The sequence below is a fragment of the Rhinopithecus roxellana genome, chromosome 13, assembly GCF_007565055.1.
Source record: "Rhinopithecus roxellana isolate Shanxi Qingling chromosome 13, ASM756505v1, whole genome shotgun sequence".
NCBI lineage: Eukaryota > Metazoa > Chordata > Mammalia > Primates > Cercopithecidae > Rhinopithecus > Rhinopithecus roxellana.
Window position 1 is genome coordinate 134,276,434 of NC_044561.1, and position 25,704 is coordinate 134,302,137.

The window sequence follows — 25,704 nt, forward strand, 5'->3', positions numbered from 1 at the left end:
TGAGAATATGAACGTGAGAATTTGGAGGAGAAAGCAGGTCGACCTGAGGCTGCCTGCACATGACTCTGAGTTGTGGGTGACCATGGGAGGTGATATCAGGGCTCGGCACAGGGGAGTGGGCTCACAGAATTCAAGGACAGCCTCTTTTTGCTGCCCGCTTTAGGTACAGAGCCAACATTCAGTGGTGGCTGCTGTTCCAAAGTAAGAGACAGAAAAACATGCACCCAACAAATGTTTATCACCACCCACTCTGGTCTGGGTCACGTTCCATGCTGGAAATGCAGCACGAATGAGACACAGCCTTCTTGAAGTTAGTTGCTCATCATGTGGGTTCCGCCATTCAGTAAACACTGGGTTTGCAGACCAAGCAGATAGTCCCGACCACCTTCAACCCGAGCATTGTCTTCTATATTCACTGAAAAGACAGACCTGTGATCCTCAGGTACTTCTCTTTTTCTTTTCTTTTTCCTTTTTATTTATTTATTTATTTATTTATTTATTTATTTATTTATTTTATTTTATTTTATTTTATTTTGAGACGGAGTTTTGCTCTTGTTGCCCAGGCTGGAGTGCAGTGGCATAATCTTGGCTCATGCAACCTCCGTCTCCCAGGTTCAAGTGATTCTCCTGCCTCAGCCTCCTGAGTAGCTGAGATTACAGGCATGCGCCCCGACCCCCAGCTAATGTTTGTATTGTTAGTACAGATGGGGTTTCTCCATGTTGGTCAGGCTGGTCTCGAACTCCCGACCTCAGGTGACCTGCCCGCCTCTGCCTCCCAAAGTGCTGGGAATAATTATAGGCATGAGCCACCACGCCCGGCCAATTCCCAGGTGCTTCTCAATGGAGACTGACCATGTGGCTCAGGCCTGGTCAGTGGGGTGGGGGGTCAGTGGGTGAGGTTCTTCTCAGGAAAGTTTTGCTCTTGTGAAGGAAAGAAACCCACTGGATTCATGGGGCACTTTTCTTCTTGAATATGGGAGTGATAGCTGGAGCCGCAGCAGCCACCCTGAGGTCTTACATCAGCAAGGACAGAAACAAAGCCAACATCATATGGATGGTGGAACAGAAAGTGAGAAAGACCCTGGTGTCTTCCTGAAAGTGGTGGGTATTATTGCAGGGAGAAATATGCCCTTAGCTGTTTTGTGCATCTGATTTTCATATGTGTGCTCTTGTGGTTAAAAAGTATTGCTGACCAGTTAGGAAAATAATTAACACAAATCAGTCAATTAATAAAATAATGACAGGAAAGAACCTTACAGTTACAAGCATTATGCAGAAAATTTAAAAGATTTGGCCAGAAAATGACAGGCAGGACATGTTATATTAAGAGCCAGGGGATACCTTAATGGGGAAGTGTCTCTGCAACCACTGTCAGGACTGAAAGAAGGAATGAATCCCAGGAGCTGTGTGGGGAACGGTGGAGTTGGGTCCCTGTGGGAAGAGTCTGGTGTGTGTGAGGCTCTGAGAAGACAGTGGCAAACCTGAAAGGGGTCCCGGATTCCAGCCAGTTTAGGCTCACTGTGCTATTTTAATAAATGAGTAATTTGGGCACAAGAGTCTTTTGTAGTCATGTGTGATGAGGGAAAATTTCCAGGTAATTAATTGGGTTCTTTGGTGGCTGCTTAGCACATACAGGGGCATCCAGGATGATGCTGCTAGGCCAGGAAAAGGGGAGGCTCAGGTGTGTTCACCTGAGCCCAGTGGCTTCTTCCTAGTTCACCTGGGACTGAAGACACTCGGGGGGGTGGTTTCTCTCCTCCACTCAGAGCCCATGATGAAGCCCTATGGGGAGCTACACTATTGCCTGTGACAGCTGCCTGGGGCCCCCTGTGGGTGACCAGCACTTCTTACCCTGAAATTCTACAGATCTAGGACCTTGGAGCACAGAATCTGCAAAAAGCACTTGACAGAGAATGACAGGGACTGAGAGGGGTGTGACAATCCAAAGGTCACTTGTGATGGAGAGAAAAAAGGAGGACCGTGGAGGCCCTGAACCCGTAACAGTCACCTCTTCTGAGCATCTTGGGACCAGCCTGCCAGGGGAGGGCATGGGAAAATCCTCAGCCCAAATTTTCAGGGTCCCTGTTGAAACAGCTTCTCCCCATAGACTCAGCTGCCTGTAGGGGCTGCTCTTGCCACACTCTGGGTTGAAAGGGAGGAGAAAGACTTGGTCACCAATGCAGGAATCAAACTCTCTCGAGACACTTTCTGTCCCCTGAACCTGTGCGCTGGTCTCTGCAGAGGCTTGCATTTCAAGTGGCAAGATGTTTGGACTTCAGATGAATTATTTGTGAAAACTACAATACAAATGGAAGTCTGACACCATTCTCCTGTTGCTTGGGCTGCAGGAGAAACAGGCAGTCAGTTGAAATGAAGGCCATGTCATTGCTGAGGGTGGGTCAGAGCGACAGCCAGGTTGGGGGAGAGGCTTCTGTCCTGTGTCCCTATCTGTCCATGTCACTGTGAGTCACTGTCAGCTGCTCCCACTCCCATGATCTGTAGCACAGTAATAGCCTTGTCCCCAGCCTGGTCCCTGCTGATGGTCAGGGTGGCTGTGTTCCCTGAGTTGGAGCCAGAGAATCACTCAGGGATCCCTGAAGGTTGACTGCTGTCTTCATAGATGACCAGCACAGGGGCCTGTCCCGGCTTCTGCTGGCACCAGGAAGGATATTTATCCTCCAGCATATCTCTAGAGCAGGTGATCCTGCCTGTCTGTCTCGGGGACACTGACATCGAGGGTGGCTGAGTCAGCTCATAGGAGGCCACGGAGCCTACAGAGAGAGAAAAGAGGAAAGTCTTAAAACTGAGAAACTGACCTCCAAGAAAATCTTCCCACATGCCTGGCCTAGACACCGTTCCAGGGATGGAAGGGCCCTTAGGGCAGTGTGAGCACAGGAGCACAGTGTGGGGGATTTCAGCCGCCAGTCCATCCACCTGCAGCAGGGTCCTGAGCATCCTGCCCACCATAGGCAGGGCCCTGCTGAGCTCAGAGTCAGGGCCAGGCTGGACCCAGAGCCCCGGGGCTTGATGAATTGCTGAGACCCTGGGGGCAGCACCTGTGCAGTGAGCAAGGCGGCAAAGGGAGAGAGGGAAAAATTGGGGACTGGGGAGTCCGGCCTGACTCTATACCAGTGTAACACACCCTGCCCTGCTCTGCCCAGTGCAGCGAGGTTACAAATGTGGTGTTCCAGGGAGGTGGGGCAGGTGCAATTACTATAACCCTGACTGAGGATTTAAATGCCTTTCTGTGAATCAAGGTTTTTGGAAGAAAGGAGAGAGCAGAATGAGCTGTAGGTCCTCTGCAAAGTGTCAAGGTGCAGAGAAACGTTTGTGGCCCCCTATAGGAACCCAGAGTTCCTATGTATTTAAGAACCAAGACTGATGCTCTTTCCACCCAATAGAAGAAACTACAACTCACTGGGAATACATGATGTTTCTGGCACTAAAGCTTAATTGTCCACTTGCATCATCACCATCATCATCACCACCATCCTCACCACCATCATCACCACCAGCATCATCACCATCACCACCAGCGTCACCACCACAACCATCGCCACCATCTCTATCACCACTGCCATCACCAGCACCACCTCCATCACTACCACCATCACTACCAACTCCATCACCACCACCACCATCACCATCACCAACTCCATCCCCACCACCACCATCACCATCGCCATCATCACCATCACCACCAAGTCCATCACCACCACCTCCACACCATCACCACCACAACCATCGCATCATCACCATTACCACCACCATCACGTCCATCACCACCATCTCTATCACCACCACCATCACTTCCATCACCATCATCTCTATCACCACCACCATCACCACCAACTCCATCACCACCACCACCATTACCACTGCCATCATCACCATCACCACCATCTCCATCACCACCACCTTCCTTACCACCTCCTCCATCACCACCACCTTCCTCACCACCTCCTCCATCACCACCACCATCAACACCACCACCTCCATCACCACCTCCATCACCACCACAGCCATCATTGCCATTATCATCATCATCATTATTATTATCTCTATTTTAGTTATTTTATTTCATCACAAAGGTTTGGAATTTCTGGTGGGAGGATTTCTACAATAGCCTGGTCTGGAGTTTCGATGAAAGGTGAAGCCCATTCCCATCATGCAGAAAACATGCTCTTGGCCGAGCCTCTTTCCTGTACTCTTTCTGAGGAAGAACAGTATTCTAAGAACTCTGCCCCTCGTTCAGATGCCTCTCAAGTTTCTCTTTAATTTATAGGGTCCTTTTATCTGTATTATTTAATTAGAAAAAAACCCTTAAAGTCAGTGTATGCTTTCCCATTTCTCAGAAAGTTAAGTTGAGAACAGAAAGACTGAGTTGCTCAAGACAGTAGAGAAAAGCAATGGCAAATCCAGGAGTTAATCCAAGCATCCTGAATTTGCATTCTGTGCTTTGAGGATCAGGGCTTGACCAAGGCAGGGAAGGAAGGGGTGTGAGGGTAAGGCTGGCAGCAGGGCTGTGTCCACCTGGTACACTGCTGTCTCCCATCGTGGCCTGGGCATCATGAGGCACTCACCTCAGCCTGCAAGTGGTGGGATCAGCGGGGCCGTGCCCCAGGTTAGAGCTGGATAATCTGTGGGAATTGGGGTGGGGGCCTGTGTTGGCACTTTACACGGCCTGGCTTAGTTCCTGCTCCTTCTCTGTTCTGTAGCCTGCCCTACTCCTTCTGAAGCAGGTGGGGCACAGGTATCTCATGGCCACCTCTGTTGGGAGCAGCTGAGACTTTAGAAGACCAAAGAGCCTGCAGGTTCAGGAACATGTGTGGCTCACTCTCAGCAACTTCTAGGCTGAGTTCAGGATCATGGCCAGGCTTAGGGTCCTGTGGAGGCTGAGCCTGAGGTCAGGACCCACACCGGTGCAGAGGGTGAGGAAGAGAGGGGTGGAGACACACCCAGAGCTCTGCTTCCTGCAGCCCACAGATGCAAGCAGGAACCTTGCAGGTGCATTTTCTAGTTAAGGGCTCATTGGTGCCTGGTGTCTCAGTTTCCTTGGGCATGGCCTGAGTTTGCCACTGCTGAGTGACCATCTGCCAACAGCAGGGACCAGCAGGAAGATCCCTGTAGGATGCCCTTCTCTGCAGGAAGCAGGAAAGCATCTGGCTGGGCTAAATTTCATTAGAGCTCTTCCATCATGGCAGGAATAGCTCTTTTTTGGTAGCCTAATTGACATTTACTCTAGAGAGGGATTTGCTTTCTTTGGCTGCAGTGCTTCTGACAAAACCATCATCCCTGAACTACACAATGCCTCAGCCACCGTGATGGTATTCCACAGGGAGCTCTGATAAAGGAACTGATTTAATAGCAAATGAAGGGCTGCCATGGGCCCGTCCTCATAGAATTCAAGTGTTTTGCCATCATCCCCAACGTTCTGAGGCATGTGGCTCAAATGAATGGTTTAATGGCTGTTAGAAGACTGATTTACTATGCCAGTGAGGTGGCAAGGACATGTAGGATTGGGGCTTTGTCTTCCGGGATGGGGTATATTTTGTCAGTCAGTGGCTAATATGTGGCACTTCTCCTCCCACAGCCAAAATTCATGGTCCAGGAATCAAGGAGTGAGCTGGAGTGGTTCCACTCATTAATGTCCGTAGTGACCCGCTGAGAAAAATTTACATCTTCTCCCTTGACATTCTGCTCAGCTGGACTTGAGGTCTCAGTTGTTCGGCCAGACCCCAAGTCACTGCTGACTTCCCCTTTGCAGAGCCTGACTGGAGGGCTGTAGGGAAGGACGGCCTGGGGCCAGATCCAGGTGACCTGGGCCAGACCTGTTCATGGCTTTGTCCACAGTCCTCCTGGGGCTGGAAGAAAAGGAAGACAGAGTTTGGGAAGGGGTTTGTGTCTGTCTCACTTCCCCATCTGCCTGGGTCAACATGGATTGAGTACTATTGCTGCCACTCAGTTGACATTAATAGCCTCATCCTTGGCTGGGTCCCACTCATGGTCAGGGTGACTGCCTTGGCTGATCTGATCTAGACCCCGATAATCACTAAGAGACCCCGAAGACTGGGAGTGATCTGTATATATGGCCAGCACAGTGGTCTGGCTTGGCTTTAGCTGGTACTAATGATCATAATTTTCCCCACTGTATTTCCACAACTGGTGATCCTGGCCATCCGTCTCAGCGACACTGACAGCAATGACCGCTGTGTCAGCTCATAGGAGGCCATGGAACCCGTGAAAGAGGGGAGGAGAGAGGGCTTGAAGATGAAGAACCTATTCCCAGAGGATCTCACCCTGAGGCTGTGCCTGAGGTGAGCTCAGGATTCTGGGCAGTCTCAGGTCAGTGCTAGCTGAGCCTAGGGCAGGGCCTGGGGGCAGCACCTGAGTAAAGAGTGAGGAGGGGGAGGAGATGAGGGGTCCAGTCCATGGTGAGATACCTAGAGCTCTGTCTCCTGAGCCCACAGCACATCTGGGCTCCCCAGGTGTCTCTTACCCTCTCTCAGGAGACCCTTTGGGGCAGTGAGTGAGTGGTGTTTATGCAAATGCACATCCTCTTGGACTTCTCATTGAGGGATGTCACTCACAGCAGCTGTGGGGGCAGCACAGGAGACCAAGGAGGAAGAGATGGGTTCCTCAGCTTCCTCCATCTGCTTCTCTGGTCAGAAAATCAGCCTCAACTTCCAAGGCCCCTGGTCACAGTCACCATCCCAGGGTTTGGCCACACAGCCACTGTCCCAAACCTCTCTGGTCTGTGTTCTGTCCTGGACCAGGCTCAGCAGGCCTGTTGGACCTTCCAAGAGCCTGGGCTGGGGCTGAGCTTGGCCCTGCTGAGAGATCATTGATGACACCTGACTCAGCAGCAGGTGGACCCTGCAGGACCCATCGTCTTCCTCTTCTTTGTCCTCTCTGGGCTCTCCAAATTCACTTGGTCCCTCCTGGTCATTTCATCAGAATGAGGCTCTGAGTCATTAGGATCACTGGTAGTCTTTCCTATGTGGCAGTTTGCTTGGTGAACAACCACCTGCTTTTGTGGATGCATCCCAATGTCTAGGCTCTTCACATTTGGTGTTGCTTCTTCTGTGACATTCCCATTCCTCAAAGCAGGCTAAAAATTGGCATTCTTAGTTCTTCAATTCTTTACTGTTTTTCTCATCAATGTATTACATAAACTCGAAAAAGTACCAGAAACCCAGACCGAACTGAGAAGTCAACTTTATAAGCTCCTTGTTCTCTGTCAGAGTCCCAAGATCTCAGTATGTACACAGACCATGAGCTCTGGAGGGTGGGTGGTCCCTGGTCCCTCTACCCAGGCAGATTGTGTCACTGAGACAAGGATAGCTCTGGAGTCAGAGCTGTGGCTTAAGGCAGGTGAGAATCCCTGTCCCTCTGGAGAGCGTCTCCTCAGGAGGCTGGAGATGCCCACCCAGGCACCAGGGCCCTGAATATCCCACGCCACCCACCTGAGACTCCCCTGAGCACAGGAGCTGCCCACTGAGTCACAGTGTGCCTGGAGCTGGAAGGAGAGGCAGAGGGAGGAGGGGTCAGGCATCTTCTGGAAGTGCCCAGACAGAGGGCTCAGCTCCCCCAGGACACTGCTGGACAGGGAGGGACGAGGCCCTGAGATTGGCAGGAGGCTCAGGCAGACATCCTAGGAGAAGGACTAGAGCCCTGGGAGCCCTGTATCCTCACACTGCTCCCCTCCTAGAGCACCTAAACCTCGGGGTGTCTCCTTGGGAATCCCAGCCCTATGGGAGCTGCCCAGACTGACACCTGGGCCCAGCTCCTCTGGCTGCATTTCCCAGGTGAGGCCCTCACTGTGCCGGGGCTCACGTCAATGTTCTGAACTGACACTGTGTGAGTCTCACCCTCAGAACATGGTCACGGTAGCCAGAAACAATAGGATGGACTGTGGACAGTCCTGTGGACCCCCCGGGGCTTCTTCCCTCTTTAAACCACACCTGGGAAGCTGCAGCCTCTGCCCTGGCTGCTCCTGGCTGCAGCTCTGCTGCCCCCTGCTGGTAGTTGAGACTCAGCCCAGGAGCTTCCCTCCTACAGATGACTGTGTAGCACCTGTCACCTGGGAAGGTGGGGAGCAGGGAGTTTGGCCTCACTCTGTGCCTATGTGAACCACTGTGGTCTTCTCACCTCAGCACGGAAAGATCCTGTGTATCATTTCAGGAAGGTGGGGAAGGTGCAATTCTGATAACGGTGTCTTAGGCTGAAATGTTATTTGGTTCATGTTTTTTTATTGTAGACTGGAGAATGCAGGATAACCTGTTGCTCTTCTGTGATAAACATAAAAGTCCAGAGAAATGCTGTGTCACCCTACAGGAACCTTGAATTCCTAAATATATAGGAACTAAGACTGATGCCCCCCACTCTATAAGAAAAGCTGCATTGAGGCCAGGTGCGGTGGCTCATGCCTGTAATCCCAGCACTTTTGGGAGACTGAGGCAGATGGATCATGAGGTCAGGAGTTCAAGCCTGGCCAAGATGATGAAACCCTGTCTCTACTAAAAATAAAAAAAACATAGCCGGGCATGGTGGCGGGTGACTAATCCCAGCTACTCAGGAGGCTGAGGCAGAGAATTGCTTGAACCTGGGAGGCAGAGGTGGCAGTAAGCCTAAATCATGCCACTGCACTCTGGCCTAGGCAATAGAGTGAGAATCCATCTCAAAAAAAAAGAAAAGAAAAGAAAAAAAGAAAAAGAAAAGCTGCATTGGAATTGGTAACGTGATGTTTCTGCCACTAAACCTTAGTTGTGCACTTAAATCATCATTATCATCATCCTTGCCGTCTTTTCCTCTATTATTTTTATTTCATCCACACCATTCATAGTTTGTGGTGGGAGGATTTCTACACATCATTGTGTGTTGTTTTAAGAAAATTGGAACATCCTGCTAATACACCTGGGAACATGCATTTCCGCATTCCATAAAACGTTTCCTTTGCTGAGCTGCTTCCATGAATTTCCACAGAGATGAACAGGACTCCACCAACCAGGCTCCACTCTCTGACATTCACTTATTCCATCTTTAATTAGTAGATCCCTTTCATGTCTTTTAGGAATTTTTTTTTTTAAAGAAAAGAGTTTCATAACCATAGTATAAGCCTTCCAGTTGTAAAGATAAAATTGAGGCCAAGAGAACTAATGCACAGGGTAACAGAAAAATTTGGCAAGAGCAGCAGTTGTTTTTGTACCTTGAAACTTTGTTCAATGTGTTTCTTCCCTTTGTTAATGTATTTTGTAGATTCTTTGGGACATTCTATGTACATTTAGAATCCTGTCATGTGCAAATAAGGATGATTTTACGCCTTCATTTCCATCCTAGATACCTATTATTTCTTTCTTTGCCTAAGCACTTTGACTAAAACTTCTGTACAATGTCAAATAGTAGTTGTGAAGGCAGGAGTTCCTTGTTTTGTCTCTGATCTTAGCAGGGAAGCTTTAACTCTTTTACCATTTAATGTGATGTACACTGTAGCTTTGGGTAAAGGCCCTTTATCAGTTTGTGGAAGTTTCCTCCTATTCTGAATTTGCTGAGGATTCTTATCAGGAAAGTGTGGTGAATTTTGCTAAATGCTTTTTCTGCATCTACTCAGATGATCACATGCTTTTTCTGTCACTCTGTTAATATGTATTACATCTATTCATGGTCTTATGTAGACCTATTCTTGAAATCCTGTATTCCTCTTATGATTGGATTTGGTTTGTTTTTATTTTGTTGAGGATTTTTGCATGCTTATTCTTAAGGAATATTAGCCTTTAGTTTTTTTTTTTTTTTTTTTTTTTTTTTTTTTTTTTTAATTATATTGTTCTTTTTTGCCTTTTGTATCAGGCTAATGTTAGGTTCTTAACTGCTAGAAAGTGCTTCCTCCTAATCTGTTTTGGAAAGAGATTGAGTATATTGGTATCATTTCCTCTTTTAAGTCACTATCAGAATGGCCAGTGAGGGGCATCTGGTTTTGAGCTTTTCATTTTTGGGAAGTTTCCGTTACTGATTTAATTTCCTGATCTTCTATGCTTTTGTTAATTTTTCTATTTCCTCTCGGGTCAGATTGGTGATTGTGTTTTACTCTGCATGTGTCTGTATCGCCTAAGATTTGGCATACAATTGCTTATGTGTTTTCCTATAATAATTTAAATTTCCATAAGGTTGGTAGTTTTGTCCCAAATTTCTGATTTTAGTTCTGTGTCTTCTCTCTTATGATCTTATTCAGTCTACCTAACAGTTGTTAATTTGTTGCTGTTTTTAAAATACCAGCTTGTCATTCCATTGATACTATTTAAAATTTTTTTCTTCTCTATTTTTGTGATCTCTGTTCTAATTATGATTTCCTTCCTTTTATGGGCTTTGGTTTAGATTTTCTTTTCTCTTTGTTGTTCTATGAATTGTAAATTTGGGTTGTTAATCAGAGCTGGAAAGAAAGGAGCACCCTTGTCTGCAAAACAGAGAAGTGCTGAGAAGAATCGAGCACACAGGCTGAGCTGGGTTGCCCCAGCTTACTACACTCACTGCAGACTCTTTATCATATATCGCATTTCTCCACGCTATCTTCTATTCACCTAACCAAATAAAAAATACACAGGTTTAAACTTTCCTTTGGATATAGGGGTCTCTAGCTAATAAACCTAAATCGAATAGAAGAAAAAAATATTTTTCCTCCCCTACACTTGCTACATTCCATGGTGGTTTTAGATGATTCCCTGTGTGACTTCAATTTCAAAAAAAAAAAAAATTGAGAATTGTTTTATGGCCAAAAATGAGGTTCATTCTGGGGAACGTTGCATGTGCACTGGAGAAGCCTGCGATCCGCTGTTGTTTTGTGGAGTGTGTTCTACGTGTGTGGCAGGTCTAATGGTTTGTAGTGTTGTTCAAATTCTCTATTTTCTATTCTCTCTAGATGGTCTACTTATTTTTAAATTTTATTTATTTATTTTTAAGACAGAGTCTCTGTCTCCGAGGCTGGAGTGCAGTGGTGACATCATCACTCACAGCAACCTTCGCCTCCTGGGTTCAAGCAATTCTGCCCCAGCCAGTAGAGTAGCTGGATTTACAGATGTCCACCACACGCCCAGCTATTTTTTGTATTTTTTTTTTTTTTTTAAGCAGAGACAGAGTTTTGCCATGTTGGCCAGGCTTGTCTCAAACTCCTGACCTCAAGTGATCTGCCCACCTTGGCCTCCTAGAGTGCTGGAATTACAGGCCTGAGCCATCGCACTCGGCCTAGACGGTCTATTTGTTATTAAAAGTGGGGAAATGAAGTCGCTAATTTATATTACAGATCTACATTCTTTTCGTCTCAAATCAGTCTTCATGTATTTTAAAGCGCTATCTCTTGGTGCAGATATGGGTATAATTATATCTTCTTGAGTAATTGATTATTTTTTCAAGTATAACACCCTTCTTTGTATCTTCTAAGCATTTTTAACTAAAGTCTGTATCGTCTGAAATTACTTTAGCTACCCCTGCTCTCTTTTTTTACTATTCATGTTTTCACTGTTTTCTCTTTCAACCTATTTGTGTCTTTGGGTCTCAAGTGATTCCCTGCAAAAAGCATATCAATGGGATCACATGTTTAAATCTTGTTTTAAATATAATTCTGTCATTTTTGCCTTCATTGAGAAATTTACTCCATTAACATTTAAAGCAATCTCTGTGATAAGGAAGACCTTCTGGCTTGTTGCTATTTGTTTTCTGTATGTCTTCTTTTTGTTTTGTTCCTAAATTATCCCAATAATTGGTTCCCTTTTACTGATTTTTCCCAGAGTTCTATTTTGAATTTCTCTTCATTTTTTCCTTCATGTTTTCAGTTATTTCCTTAGTGCACAGTTTTCACAGGTGCCGTGGCATTAATTATTCATCTCTTGCTAATGAAAACATGGCTTTGGAGGTGCGCCCCCCTCCAAATAAGATTTAGACTCAGGGAAAGCCTGGCCTTAAGGCCAGGGAGCTGACGACCCCTGAATAAAATGGGGGGTCACTGTGATATCCTATGGCTATTTAGGGAGCACCCAGTGTGTGCCAGGTTCGGCTGGCCTGGGAGAGAGTGCAGTGGACACTGGTCACCAGGCAGGCACAGGGGCTGTCCGCACCCCTCCACAGTCAGGCTTGGGGAATGGGTTGTGGGGTCTGACCTGGAGGAGGGAGGAATCAGCAGGAAGAGCTGGTTTGGCAGCAGAGCCACCTCTTGGAGGAGAGAAACGGAGACAGAGGCCACTCTGGCCAGTGCCAGAGGACAGTGGCTACATGTCTGGGCACCCAGGCCAGAGGCCCAGCCAACCCCCAACAGGGTGGGTGGGTGAGACCCTGTTCTAAGTCATTTGATGGTCCTCTCAGATGCTGCTGGATCCCAGAGACGGGGAGCCTGCAGGTCTTGCGTGGGACCCAGGCGTGCCATGCCCCACTCCTAACGTGCCCCGCAAGCCAGAACCAGCCACGTGGTGATGCCACACCAGAAAGAGCCAGCCTGCCAAGCAGTCGGGCAGATGGGAGCAACTTGGGAAGCAGCAGCAGGAGCTTCCAATCCCTCTGCCTCCACCTCTCCAGCAGACCACATGACATACCTGGGCATCGCTGTCCTGTAGCTGATCCTCCGCGCTGATAGGAACCACGAACAAAGCTGGGTCCAGGGCCCTGTGGACTGGACTCCCCATCCTTAGGGCCCAGGAGCTCCTTGCTCCTGCAGTTACCTGGGGCAACCATGAGCTCTGCGGGGAGGCCTGGAGCATTTGTTGTTTTGTTCATTCATTCATTCATTTATCCACAAATGTCCTTAAGCTGGTCAGCTGGTTTCCTGGGTAGGGGGATGCTGATGCCATCAGTCCCTGCCTGGCCAGGGGGTCTGGGAGGCTCAGAGAAAGCCTCTCTGAGCTGCTGTGGGAGCAGGTGGTATCCAGGGCGACAGCTCCTGGGTGAGAGATGATTTGTGCCGAGGCAGTGAAATGGAACCCCAGCAGGGACCTTTGAAGGTACAGCAGCCCCTGAGGCAGGCCTGGGAAGGGGAAGAGGCTGCAGGGGGCGGCCAGAGGGTGAGGCTCCATCTCTGCTGGGTGGCTCTGTCCTGGTTAGCAAGGGCTCTCGTGCCCTGGCCCCTGGGATATGGAGTGGAACCTGCATCCCCGTTGCCTATGTGTGAGGACCCGGGCTGCCAGGGCTCCGGCTGGGCCCCGGGGTCAGGGCTTGTGTGCCGGAGCCTCAGCGAAGTTGGACAGAGCCCGGCAGGACCTGGCCCTGTGATGGCCCAGCCTGGTGTACTCACGTCTGCAGGAAGCCGGGCTGGACATTTGGGCCTGATTTCAGCCTGGGAGCTGGGGAGGGGAGGCAGCCAGGCTGGCTGCTGAGCAGCCGCCCCCACTCGCCTCCCCCGCGAGTCCAACCTCGCTGGAAACATCCCTCAGCTTGGTATGGATTTCCTGTCTTCACTGAGGCCGGCCAGGCGCAGGAGCTGAGCGTCGGTCAAGGCCCAGGGATGATTTTCATTTTTGGGGTTAGAGGCTGAGGGGACCCAAACCTTCCAGAGCTGGGGGTTCTTTTCTTGCTTGTCACTCCGTGGCTCACTTTGCTGGCTCTTTGTCTGGCGTGGGTGGGGGCCCACCCTGCGCTGTGGTCAGCTGTGCAGCCCAGAGCCTACCTCTGACCCTGGGTCTATCCTCAGGGCCCCTTCCAGAGCTGGGAGGTAATTGCTGAGCTCAGCTTGTGTGACCTCACTGTGGAGACAGTGCAGTGGCAGCGGGCCCAGAGAGGGCTCTTCAGCTCCCAGTCACACAGCCAGGCCGGGAGAGGTACACACTGGTCCCTGATACCCCCATCGGCACTGGATGGGCTGGGGAGCGGGGTGGGGGAGAAAGGAACTGGATACAGGGGAGAGTCAGGTACCATAGGGCATCATGGAGATGAAGGGGCAGGTGAGCCCAGGAGGGCACATACCATGGCACACCAAGCAGACAGACACAGACATACATGCCCATACATCAGCATGCTCACACACTCACACATGCTCACGTGGGCAGCACGCTCACACACATGCACGCACGAGCAGCATATTCACACGTGCATACCTGGGCAGCATGCTTACACCCATGTGGGCAGCACACACATGCACACCTGGACAGCATACTCACACATGCAGCACACACACACGAGGCAGCATGCTCACAGATACGTGTACACACACAGGACACTCAGAACAAGCCATGGGGCCTGCAGTGAGGGCAGTAGGGGCACTGGGCAGGCAAAGCGGCTGCTGCAGAAATAATTCATCTCTGGTAGACAGACCTAGGTCACCTTCTCCATAGCCAAGGGTGACTGCAAGCCCCCAGCTCAGGGGAAGGGCTCTGAGGCCCCACGCCCACCTTGCAGTGATTGCTGGGACCTGCAGGGACCATCCCAGGCATGGGCTGTGGGGTACCGGGCTCTGCCATATGATCCCTGAGGCAGGGCGTGGCTGGGTGTGCCTAGGCCCTTATAAACCCCACACGTCCCCAGGTCCCCCAGCACAGCAGCAGTGCAGGGAGTGGAGACATGAAAATGGGGAAGGAGAAGGCTGGAGGTGCAGGGCTGCCCTGTGTTCTTGGTGGAGTGGGGGTAGGAACACTCCAGGTCTGGTTGGGGCCCTGTGAGTGTGTCGGGGACCCCGGGCCAGGCCTGGGTCGGATCCATCACTCCCTGGAGGAGGCATCTGAGTCCAGGAATGCCAGACGGGCTGGTCTCAGGCATATGGGCATCCACAGCTGTCTGGGGCCAGGCCCAGGCTGAGGGGCAGCTAGTAGGGTGCAAGAACTCCTGGACCCTCAGCTTGCAGTGCAGAAAAGAGTAACTGCTCTGCTGTTAAAACAATTTAGTTGGCTCTTCAGAAAGCTGAGAGCTGTGTACAGTCAGTGTGTGGAAGCTGCCCCCAGGTGATAGATTCTGCCGATCCAGCCCTCCTTTGCCTTCCGGCAAGGAGGGGTCATCCCAGGCTTTGGGTCAGGATGGGCAGAGCAGACCACTGGGGCCAGGCCATGATGTTCCTGGCCACTCCACATCTGCTCGCCTGCTGTCCTGTGTGCTGCCCTGGGACAGTACAAGGATGGGTGGCCCCTGAGGCTGATACGAGGGGGTATGGTGATGCGAGGGGGGTCAGGAAGGAGGACCACTGTGGGAGGCATGGGTTGCAGTGGGAAGGTCAGGGAGGCCTTCCAAGAAGGCTGGCAGGGAGCGCTGCCCAGGGCCTGGAAAGCATGCATAGCAGGGGCAGGGTGGGGGCAGCCAGCAAGGGCAAAGCCCAGTGGGTGTGGCGATGCCCTGGGGGATGGGCCCCAACGCCCCTAAACTGGTCCAGCTGTCTAGACCAGACTGGTGTGCAATGTGGAGGCTGAGCAACATTCCCCCTCAACTGTATACATATACAGTAGGCACTCAACAGACTCTTGCTGGGTCCGACAATAACCCTGGATGGAGGACCAGGGCCTGGGCTGGGCGCACTCTGGGCTCCTGTGAGCCCCTGGCAGCCCTGAGCTGGTTTCTGAGTGCAGAGTGAGGGGCTATCAAGGGTGGAATCCAGGCATGCAAAGGCCTGGAGGCCAGTGTGGGGGCAGGGCACCTGCTGCCTCAAGACACCACCGAGGTTCAAAGCCACTTGCTGATTCCCAGCTGCCTGGCATGGGACCCTTTCAGGAGGGGTGGCCAGATGGGACAGCTCCTTGTGTCCCTGGAACCTGTACCCTCAGAGGCCCAGGATCCCTGGGGGAGGTTCCAGAGCTGGGGAGATGGCCCCTGGCGCAGAGCAGGGACAGATAGGCTGATTCTGTCCAGGATGGGGGGCACACAAAGACTTCCTCAGGGGCGCTTCAAGGCCACAGCAATCTAGGTGGGACAGGGACATCAGTCAGAGGCACCCTGTGGAGATCCCCAGGTCCAGCTCCTCCTACTGTGTCTAAGACAGCTGTTCCCTCACAGGCCGCCAAGGCACCTCACAGTCCTGGCCTGAGTGATTGTGGGGTCCTGGGGGAGGAGGGTCCTTTGGGAGGACACTGAGCCTGGACTTTGGGGTGAGAGACCCAGAGCCCTCGGATGCTTGGGCCTCGGATGTTTGGCCCAACTTTCAGCCAAACAAAACCTGGGGGCACAGGCGGGGATCCCCTTCCGGGGAGGATGCAGAAGCCGAGCCAGGCTTGACCGAAGCTCCTTACCTGATCTGGTGTCCTCGAGGCTGTGCAATGGCACGAGAGCCTCATGGCACAGCTGGTCTCTGTGACACCCCCCGAGATACCCGAGGAATGTTTCCTATGACCACTGTTGTGCCACTGCCCGACCACATCATGGATGCCCCTGCCAGACTCATGCAAAACCCAGCTGTCCCTGGTGTGGCCACCCAACAGCCCTGCAGGGCCCAGTGCTGGACCAGAGCCTTGTCTGCAGCCTCTCCCCCATGGGGCTTCGGGGCCTTTGGGGACTCTCGGGGGACCTTGCTGCACCTTCCCACCCACTCATCTCTGGACTCAGCCCCAGTGTGAACGCTCACCCTGGGCTGAGCCAGCCCCTCCAGCCACGTTCTGCAGCTCAAGGAAATAACTGCTTTTTGCAGCTGGGATCTGCCTGAGCTTCAGCAGCAGCCTTCAATTATGATGCTAAGCGGCTGGCGAACACAGCACGCAGCACCCAAGAGCTCGTGTGAGTCAAGTGGGGCTGGGCTATGGGATCTCTGGCTTTAGGACCCTTCTCAGAATGGACCCTCCAGGCCACTCTCCCCCACACCCCTGGTTGCCTAACTGGCTGCATGAGTCCACAGCCAGGTCAGCTGCTGCCCGGGGAGAAGGCCAGGACTGCAGACCCTGCCCAAGCCTGGGGGCAGCCTTCCTGGGAGCAGCACCATTTGCTGCTTGGGATCAGCCAGGCCAGCTCCCTGCAGATGGGAGGGCTGTGAGGTGAGCACCAGTGAACCCCTGGAGGTTCCAGAAAATGCCATTGTGGGCACCAGGGGGCTTCCTTGGGCTGGCACATCAGGGGGAAGCCCACTGGGTCTGCTTAGTGCCCATGATGGAAGCTCAAGTCCCAGGAGCTGGGGTCTGACCCCATGGTGCTGCCCCAGGAGCTATACCCCGGTGAGGGTCACTGGCTGGCCGAGGTGGGGGATCACTGAGGTCAGGAGTTTCAGACCAGCCTGGCTAACATAGTGAAATGCTGTCTCTACTGAAAGTACAAAAATTAGCTGGGTGAGGTGGCAGGTGCCTGTAATCCCAGCTACTCGGGAAGCTGAGGCAGGAGAAGTGCGTGAACCTGGGAAGGGGAGGTTGCAGTGAGCGGAGATCGTGCCATTGCACTCCAGTGTGGGCAAGAGTGAGACTCCATTTCAACAATAAGACTGGGATGATAATCATATGGCAAAATGTTCACAGTGATCATTCTTTGCTGATGGAATTGTGGTGGCTTTATGTCTTCACATGAGTTTGTATTTTCCACATTTTATACAATGACTATGTATGACTTTAATAATTAGAAAAAAACGTAGAGGCTGGGCGTGGTGGCTCACGCCTGTAATCTCAGCACTTTGGGAGGCCGACAGAGGTGGATCACAAGGTCATGAGATCGAGAACAGCCTGGCTAACATGGTGAAACCTCATCTCTATCAAAAATACAAAAAATAGCCAGGTGTGCTGGCAGGCGCCTGTAGTCCCAGCTACTTGGGAGGCTGAGGCAAGAGAGTTGCTTGAACCCAGGAGGTGAAGGTTGCAGTGAGCTGAGATCACACCACTGCACTCCAGCCTGGGCAACAGAGCGATACTGTCTCAAAACAAAAAAAAAAGAAAAAGAAAAAAATGTTAACTCCAGATAATTCATAGATCAGCTTCATTCTACCCAAAGCGAGCTGGCATTAATGTGCTATAAAGTACAAAGGCGGCCAGGCGTGGTGGCTCACACCTGAAATCCCAGCACTTTGGGAAGCCAAGGTGGGTGGGTGGATCACTTGAAGTCACGAGTTTCAGACCAGCCTGGCCAACATGGTGAAACCCCGTCTCTACTAAAAATCCCCAAACTAGCCGGCTGTGGTGGTGGGCACCTGGTCCCAGCTACTTGTGGCTAAGGTGGGAGAATCACTTGAACCCCGGAGGCAGAGGTTGCAGTGAGCCGAGATTGTGCCATTGCACTCTAGCCTGGGCAACAGTGAGACCGTGTTTCAAAATATATGTATACTTACTTTATACAGCCTCATTACAGCCAAACTCATCTAAAAAACATCATATAAAGCAATAACTTTTTATCTCCATTAAGAATAGCAGGGTGCAACTCGTGCTCCTGCCTCTGATAACTAGGAAGTTGTGTGGATGGCTCAGCCAGAGGCTACTCCATTTCTCTCACTACCCCCTCTCTCTATCCCTGTGTCTCTGTGTCACTCTCTCTGCCTGTACACGTGTGTGCATATGGGTTTTTCACACACACTCACCTGCTCAAGCTCATCTTCAAATGCTCCATCACAAAGGTGGCTCCACCTTGGCAAATTGATGACCTTCATGGGCCTCAGCGCCTGCACCAGGCCCGTGCTCCCGAACGCCTCCAGGCTCACCACCTCCCCCTCAAACATCTGCCAGGCCTGCATCCAGTACACAGCCGTGAGCCTTGTCAGCCTTATTGACTCAGCCAGGGCCTCTGCCCCCCCCGAGCCCTCAACGAAAGCCACCACGTGGAAATCACAAGGACCTTCAGTCACTGATAGCCGGCTGGGAGCTGGTGTCCACCCACAGAGGGCAGGGTGCAGAGAGGCCCCTGTTGGAGAGGAGAGGCTACAAGGCTGAGCCTGAGCCTGGAGTTGAGGGGTGTGGGGTTTGCAGGCTGCTGTGAGACCAGGATGCTCAGGCCATGTGGGAGTGCTGGCAGTGTGGGGAGGTGTGAATGAACCAAGGGTCCGGGCAGCCCCGGGTTACCCACCTTCCTTGCTGCCTCTTACGGCGGGGCAGCCACAGCAGGGGCATTGGTGGAGCTAACCTGGGCACACACTTCAGGCAGGGAAGAAGCAAGCTGGGTCCTTCAGGCCCAGCCTCAGGTCCAGGGCCTGTCCTTGAATACTTACTCAGCAGAGACTGGGAAGGTAAAAGGCATCACACACCCGGCCCACCCCCAACACCTCCCATGGGACTCAGGCCTTCCTGTTTCTGAACTATTCCCACAAACATCCCAATTTTAAGTTAGGTGAACTTGCACCTCATGTACACTACACATTGGTGGAAAACACGCATTGATGAACATGGTTTATGAATACCTAGGCCTATAGAATTGCATGTTTGTTTTGTGACAGGGTCTCACTCTGTCATCCAAGCTGGAGTGCAGTGGTGTGATCTCGGCTTACTGCAGTCTCTGCCTCCTGGGTTCAAGCAATTCTCCTGCCTCAGTCCCCGAGTAGCTCGGATTACAGGTGTATGCCACACCATGCTGTGTATTTATTTTTACTGGAGACCGGGTTTCACCATGTTGGCAGGCTGATCTGGAACTCCTGGCCTCAAGTGATCTGCCTGCCTCAGCAAAGAACACCCTTTACTTCAAAAGTACCCAGGGAAAGCCCAGGCCCAGCCTGTACCGAGGGTAGGGGTGTGTGTCCACAGGTGGGAGAGCAGCCAGCACACCTCAGCCCTCCCAGGGTGAACCCCACACACACCAGGGAGAGAACTCCTGGGCTTCAGGTTGCTCAGCCCCAGGGGCCCCAGCACCACCTGCTCTCATGCATGGACTGAGCACCTACTGTGTGCAGGCCCTTCTCAGGGGTGGAGAGAAGGTGGGGGTCTCACCCTACAGAGCTTTCACGACAGCTGAGGAAGTTTCCCAGGGCCTGTGGAAGCCTGAACCAAAAATTGCTTCCCAGTGAGTGGGACTCCTCACTTTGAGGGATTTGGGTTCTTAGTTCGCAGAGCAGATGCAGGAGGATGTGATCCCATGCCCAGGCTTCATTGTTCTGGGGTTCCTCCTGCCAGCACTCTCCACCAGGACCCCTGCTGCCCCTCAAAGCATCCCCCATCAGAGTATGCAGGGCCTCCTGAGCCCACTTGGGCTGGGAGGGTGCCCAGGCCTGCCTTTCCGCACCTGCCTGCTCTCAAGGCTTTAAGGTAACTTTCTCCATTTTTGCTAACATTTTCCATACATTTTTCTTTTTTCAGGCTGGAGTGCAGTGGCACCATCGATCTTGGCTCACTGCAACCTCTGCCTCCTGGGTTGAAGTGATTCTCCTGCCTTAGCATGGACCTGATGCCTGTGCTCAGCCCTTCTCTAGGCCTGGTGCTGTGCTCAGCGCCGTCGTACATGTGCGTGCACCTGAATGTGTGCAGACATTAAGAGGTGTGCTCCCTGCTCCTAGGCAGCTTGCCTTGTGGCTGAAATGAACCATCGCCTAAATCAAAGGATAGAAACACAAGGCCAGATGCAGTGGCCTTGTATGGAGTCAAGACGGTGGCTCCGTGACCTGGCTTCACTCCAGAACTACCTGGGGTTTCTAGTTGTGCAAATCCCAGGTCCTACCCAGATTATGAGTCCAGTTTTCTACAGGTGGAGCCCAGGAAGGTGTATTTTTAACACGATAGTACTGCCCAGCCCAGCCAGTGGTCTCTGCGTACCCAGGAACCGCTGACACAGAGCTTGTGGTCTCCATTAAACGGGAGACAGCCTTCACGGATTGGTGACATGTAGCTTGGTCATGACAGTTTTGTACCAGCACAGACTGTGTTCAGGTGACATTAAGGACAAATTCCTGCAGATTAGCTGCCTGGACAGGGCTGGGTGGGGGTAGAAGTTAGAGAGGTCACAGAGGGGCTTCCTCCCAGCCGCCTCACCAGATGCTTGATTTAGGGATTCGCTCTGGGTCCTTCTGGGCCTGATTCTGAACCATGGGACTGGCGTGGCCTGCAAGCTGCTCCTGCCATAAGCTATTCATGGTGCAGGGGGTGAACAGCGTCCAGTTCCCCAGGCAGCAGCAGTGGATACCAGGCCCCCACTTGTTACTGATGTTCCTGCTGGACAGCTCGCCTTTCACTGAGCTCCACAACCGTGGTGATGGGAGCCGGGTGGAGAGAGCCTGCCAGCCTGCGCATCAGCTCCCAACTGGGAGGGGCAGAGGGAGGAGGGTTGGGGAGGGGCAGAGGGAGGAGGGGGTGGGAGCCCCAGACAGCAATGCTCTGGGATCAGTGGGACCTTGGGTTCCAGGGGTGTCTGGCAGGCCCCTCCTTACTCTACCTCGCTCAGCCTCTGGATGGACATGCTAGCCACAGTTGGGCTCTGCCCCTAACGGCTGCAGATGTGGCGGGTATGGGCTGCTGTCCTGTGGGGCCTCTGAACAGAGCCCAGGGCCTCTGCCAATCATGACTCCTTGCTTTCAGCTGGACCTACAAGCCCTGCAGGACAGAGACTGACAGTGTGCTGTCATCGCTATGAATAGGGTACATGTCTATGGGATTCTCCTGGCACTGCTGTCCCCCAGAATGGTAGGGTGGCCTCTGTTCATTTCAAATCAGTCAGAGGTAGCTGAGCCTCAGCCAGCATCTGACATGGAGCCTGGCTGGAGGAAGGAGGGCCCCCGAAGAGCAGAATCGCCATGCACAGGAATCGTCATTCACTGGCTGGGATGCAGTTGCAAGCCAGGCCCTGAGCATCCCTCCTCAAACGAAGGTCTCATGACACCACCAGGACAGGTGGTGCCTCCACTCGGCGACCTGGGGGCTGCCTGTAGAAACGGAGACTTCTGATTTGTCTTTAGGTACCCCAGAAAGGTTTAGACCTTAAAAGCAATGACACACCCAAAAAGACCTGGGTATAAACGGTAAAATGTTAGTATTTGATTCTTGGGTTTTTCTATTACTCTGTCTTAATTTTTGTTACTAAGGAAAGAGAGGCACAGTGCACCTATAGTCTCAACTACTCTGGAGGCTGAGCCAGGAGAATCACTGCAGCCCAAGAGTTTATGAGTACAGCCTGGGCAACACAGCAAGATCCTGTATCTAAAAAAAAGCCCAAGTAAGCAAGAGAAGCAGCAGGGATTTTAGGAGGTGGTTCTGCAGAAACCAGTCCTTTACACCATCTTCAACAATCCTGGCTGTCGCTGAAGTAGACTAGGGGATTCCCTGAGGGGCAGCCCTACCTCATGCTGAGACCTCTGCATGCCTTGGAAGTAGACATATTTGATGAGACTCCAAGGGGCCCTTGGGACCTTGGGCTTTGACGACCAGAAGGATCAGAGGACTGTGCCCCTTCTCCCCACTATAGATTGAAGTAAAGCTCTCGGTCAAGTTCAACAACAGGGAGTTCAGCTTGAAGAGGATGCCGTCCCAAAAACAGACAGGGGTCTTCGGAGTCAAGGTTGCTGTGGTCACCAAGTGAGTGGGGACGGGCTTGGGCTCATGCACTGAGAGTGCCTGTCTCTTCAGCTGTTTCTGCAGAGAAGAGCATGTGTGGGTCTCTCCTCTCTATGCGTGGCCGCTGCGCGGTGAGGTCAGGCCCCAGGGAACACGTGGTGTGTTCAGCTACCTCCTGTGTTTACTCAAAATCAGCTCAGGAATGTCCTTGCCGCCTTGCTTGGAAGCAGGAGGCTGGCTCCAGGAACTGCCTGAGTGCAGGGTTTTCTGCCCTCGCTTGGAATTTGTCATGGTCCCAGGTTCCTGTTGAATGGCCGTAACCCCTGCCCCTTTGTCATGAGTCAGTTGCCAAGAGAAACTTGTTTGGTTTGAGAGCAGTTCTTGCAGACACAGACCACTTCCTCTGAGAATTCATTTGCTTCCCCAGGATGGAATCCAGCTGGGCCTATGAACTTCCTGGTCATGTGGGCCAGGGCCTCCATCAATCATACCCTGGACTCCTTTCTGTGTCTAAACAGCACGCCCCACCCCCAACTGCACGGCAGCTCCACCCCCAGCTGCATGGCAGCCACTTGCGTAGCACTCTGGGAGGGCTCTGGGCATGAGCAGCGAGGACTCCAGCAGCAGCTCCCTCAAATAAGCACTGCTAATGAGGGTGGCTTGAGAAGCAGCTTTGATGTGCTCCTAAATCCAGTTGCAAAAGAGAACTAAAGTTAAGGCCTCAGCACAGCACTTACTTTGAAGTATTCTTACTCTATGTCCTGTGTGGCGGTGTTGGAATTGTTCATTGCTAAGACTCAGGAGTAAAGCAGTTAGCATCACAGGACTTGGAGCACTGGTGCTGAGGCAACCCTTCAGTCATTCGTCGGATGTGTGTTAAGGCCCAGGGCAGGGGTCAGGGATTCTCCTCTCTCATAGCACGTGGGTAGCAGGACCAACACCAGGTCTGATCCCCCAGCTGGGAGCACAGGCTGCTAACCCCAGGCCTGGAATCTGTCAGATGCCCTTCCTGTGCTGACTTTACTTAGACAGGCCTCCTGATCTTCCCGAAAAGATAATGTGTAGCGACTCGGAGGGGTTCTGGCTGCTTGAAAAGTTCCTGAGAAAGTACATGCAATGAGGACAGAGCTTGCAGAGGGAGCACAGGCATGTATAAGGCTCTGTGTACAGCCCCACACCTGGGTACCTTCATCACCATCCTCACCTCCGGGTATGCAGAGAGGGGGCAGGTCTCCTGTGTTGTGGCCTAAGCAGGGCTGTCAGGACACTGAGAACATTTCCTCCTCCCGCAGGAGAGAGAGGTCCCAAGGTGCCCTACATCGTACGCCAGTGTGTGGAGAAGATCGAGCGCCAAGGCACGGAGGAGGTGGGCATCTACCGCGTGTCCGGAGTGGCCACGGACATCCAGGCACTGAAGGCAGCCTTCAATGTCAGTGTCGGCCTGCGCAGGGCGGGATGGAGGTGTGGGCGGTGGTGTCCGTGATGTTATCTCAGAGCACTCCATGGCCTGGGCATGTCATATCCTTCTTTTCGTCTTTTCTTCATTTACTGTTTTATTATTTTTTAAAAAAAGAAGACAAGAAGACAAGAGTTGTAGAAAAAGCTTCTATAGAAGCCAGTTTTTACACCATCGTACCCACTCATGCCACTTGCTGGGGTGAACCAGGGGCTTCTGCAGGGCCTTGGCCTTCCTGCCTTGGCGGGGGGTGGGGGGTGGGGGGGCAGGAGGTGGAAGCCCAGGACTCAGTGTGGTCTGTCCACTGCCCTGTGTGAGAATGCGGTGGGGAGAAGGCACTGATGAAATCCAGCTCAGGCTGGGGCTGCAGCATTTCTGCCTCCACCTCACCAGCCCTCAAGGACCCGGACCTGCCTCAAATGCCAGAGGAGGACACAGAGGCCCTAGAGGGGCCCTTCCCAGCATCTTCAAAGCAACAGGATTTTGTGCCTGCAGACCCTTTTTTGGGGCACACACCACTGACCCTGACCAGGACCCCTAGAATGCCCAGCACCCCTGGGAGGGCCTGTGGTACTTTCAGCTCTCTCTGGGGGCCTAGAATAGAGCTGGCCTGTGGTGAGGACATAAGCACCAGTGGCCCATTGGGTCTAAAGGAAGACACCAGTTCAAACACTGAAACCAATCAGATTCTCCCATAGCCTTCCTGCTATCAGAAGACACTGGTGCAGGGGTGATTGCTATGTACGGAGCAGAGCCGCCCGATTCCCATGCAGGTGCTGTGTCCTGCCGTGCTGGCCTCCTCCTGGCCATCACATCGGGCCAAGCAGGGGAGAAGAAGGGGAATGCCCATGCACCCCCATCAACTGTGCAGACACAGAACCACACACAGCTCTTGGGAGGGGTCAGATGAGCTGCTCAAAGCCCAGGAAGGACCCGGACAGCGGTCAGCGTGGCAGGGACGGTGCTTGAGCCAAGGCAGAGATGGTGGGAGACTCACTTGGGATCCTGAAGGAGGCCGCTACATATCCGTGCTCTTTCCAGATAACAAGGACGTGTCGGTGATGATGAGCGAGATGGACGTGAACGCCATCGCAGGCACGCTGAAGCTGTACTTCCGTGAGCTGCCCGAGCCCCTCTGCACTGATGAGTTCTACCCCAACTTCGCCGAGGGCATCGGTGAGCACTGGAGCAGCGGCCATAACTCCACGGAGTGGGGCAGTCTGGTTGGGGCAGGGACCGCTGTTGCTTTGGCAGAGAGAGATGATGCCCACTGAGAAGAGGCTGTTCTGACTCTGCAGGTGGGACAGGGACAGATGGCTGCCAGGGTGACCTGGCTGGTATTCCTTTGCTGTGCTGAGCCCTGAGACAGGGAGGACTCCCACCACATGCAGCCTGGGACTGGGTTCTTACCTGTGGCCACTGCTCTGGCACGAGCCCCTCAGTCTCGGGTGGTTTCTGCTTGGTTTGGGGTTTGGTGTTGCTGCTGAGTCCAGCCTTTCCACCACCTCTGCATGGGCCATGGGTGTTGTCAGCCGCCTCCCGCCTTGGCTTCAGTAGTTCACCCAGCTTACAGAGGAGCTGCCCTGGGCTGGAGATTGGCGTGCAGCCTGGGTCCTACTTGGGTACTGAGTGCAGATTGAGTAGACCTGGCTACATCCACTGGGCCACAGGTTACTCTCAGCAATGCCCACATCAGCCGTCAGCCTCCCCAGGAGAGCAAGGCTCACACAACAAAGACTGTCTGTGGCCAGTGAGGAGGCTGAGCCCAGGCAGAATCTTTCTCTTACTCCTGGCATGTGGCTCTGCTCGTGAGCTGCCTGGTCAGCTCTCTCATGGTGAGAGGAGCTTGTCACACGGGCCCCTGCCTGCACTGTGACCCTTCTCAGCTTCTCTCAACAGTCCTGCCTGCAGAGTGTCACCACCACCATG

The 25,704-nt window shown here is 52.4% G+C and overlaps 3 protein-coding genes, 1 long non-coding RNA gene and 2 gene segments (V, D, J or C); 1 reads left to right on the top strand and 5 right to left on the bottom strand.

The window, feature by feature from the left end:
* LOC104671035 overlaps window positions 1-25,704 on the bottom strand; it is a 724,295-nt gene that overhangs the window by 50,311 nt on the left and 648,280 nt on the right.
* Window positions 1-25,704, bottom strand: part of LOC104672491 (immunoglobulin lambda-1 light chain-like) — a 605,026-nt gene that overhangs the window by 33,865 nt on the left and 545,457 nt on the right. The gene's annotated exons all lie outside the window — the stretch shown is intronic.
* Window positions 1-25,704, bottom strand: part of LOC104674970 (immunoglobulin lambda-1 light chain-like) — a 651,096-nt gene that overhangs the window by 28,503 nt on the left and 596,889 nt on the right. The window lies entirely within an intron of this gene.
* LOC104674967 overlaps window positions 1-25,704 on the bottom strand; it is a 611,567-nt gene that overhangs the window by 22,900 nt on the left and 562,963 nt on the right.
* The window catches only part of LOC115892667 (breakpoint cluster region protein-like), a 56,587-nt gene that overhangs the window by 5,287 nt on the left and 25,596 nt on the right, over window positions 1-25,704 (top strand). For 2 of the 3 annotated variants that reach the window (XM_030914100.1, XM_030914101.1), the window contains exons 2-4: window positions 22,231-22,340; window positions 23,612-23,685; window positions 24,817-24,951. In XM_030914100.1, the coding sequence (XP_030769960.1) occupies window positions 22,231-22,340; window positions 23,612-23,685; window positions 24,817-24,951 (319 nt within the window). Of the gene's footprint in view, window positions 1-22,230; window positions 22,341-23,611; window positions 23,686-24,816; window positions 25,193-25,704 lie in introns of those variants that run through there. The other variant, XM_030914099.1, reaches the window with a different exon arrangement.
* On the bottom strand, window positions 22,346-25,320 carry LOC115892670. Its single transcript, XR_004052542.1, has 3 exons — window positions 25,186-25,320; window positions 24,773-25,067; window positions 22,346-23,867 (listed from the first exon to the last, which is right to left on the bottom strand). It is a non-coding gene; the product is annotated as an uncharacterized LOC115892670 (long non-coding RNA).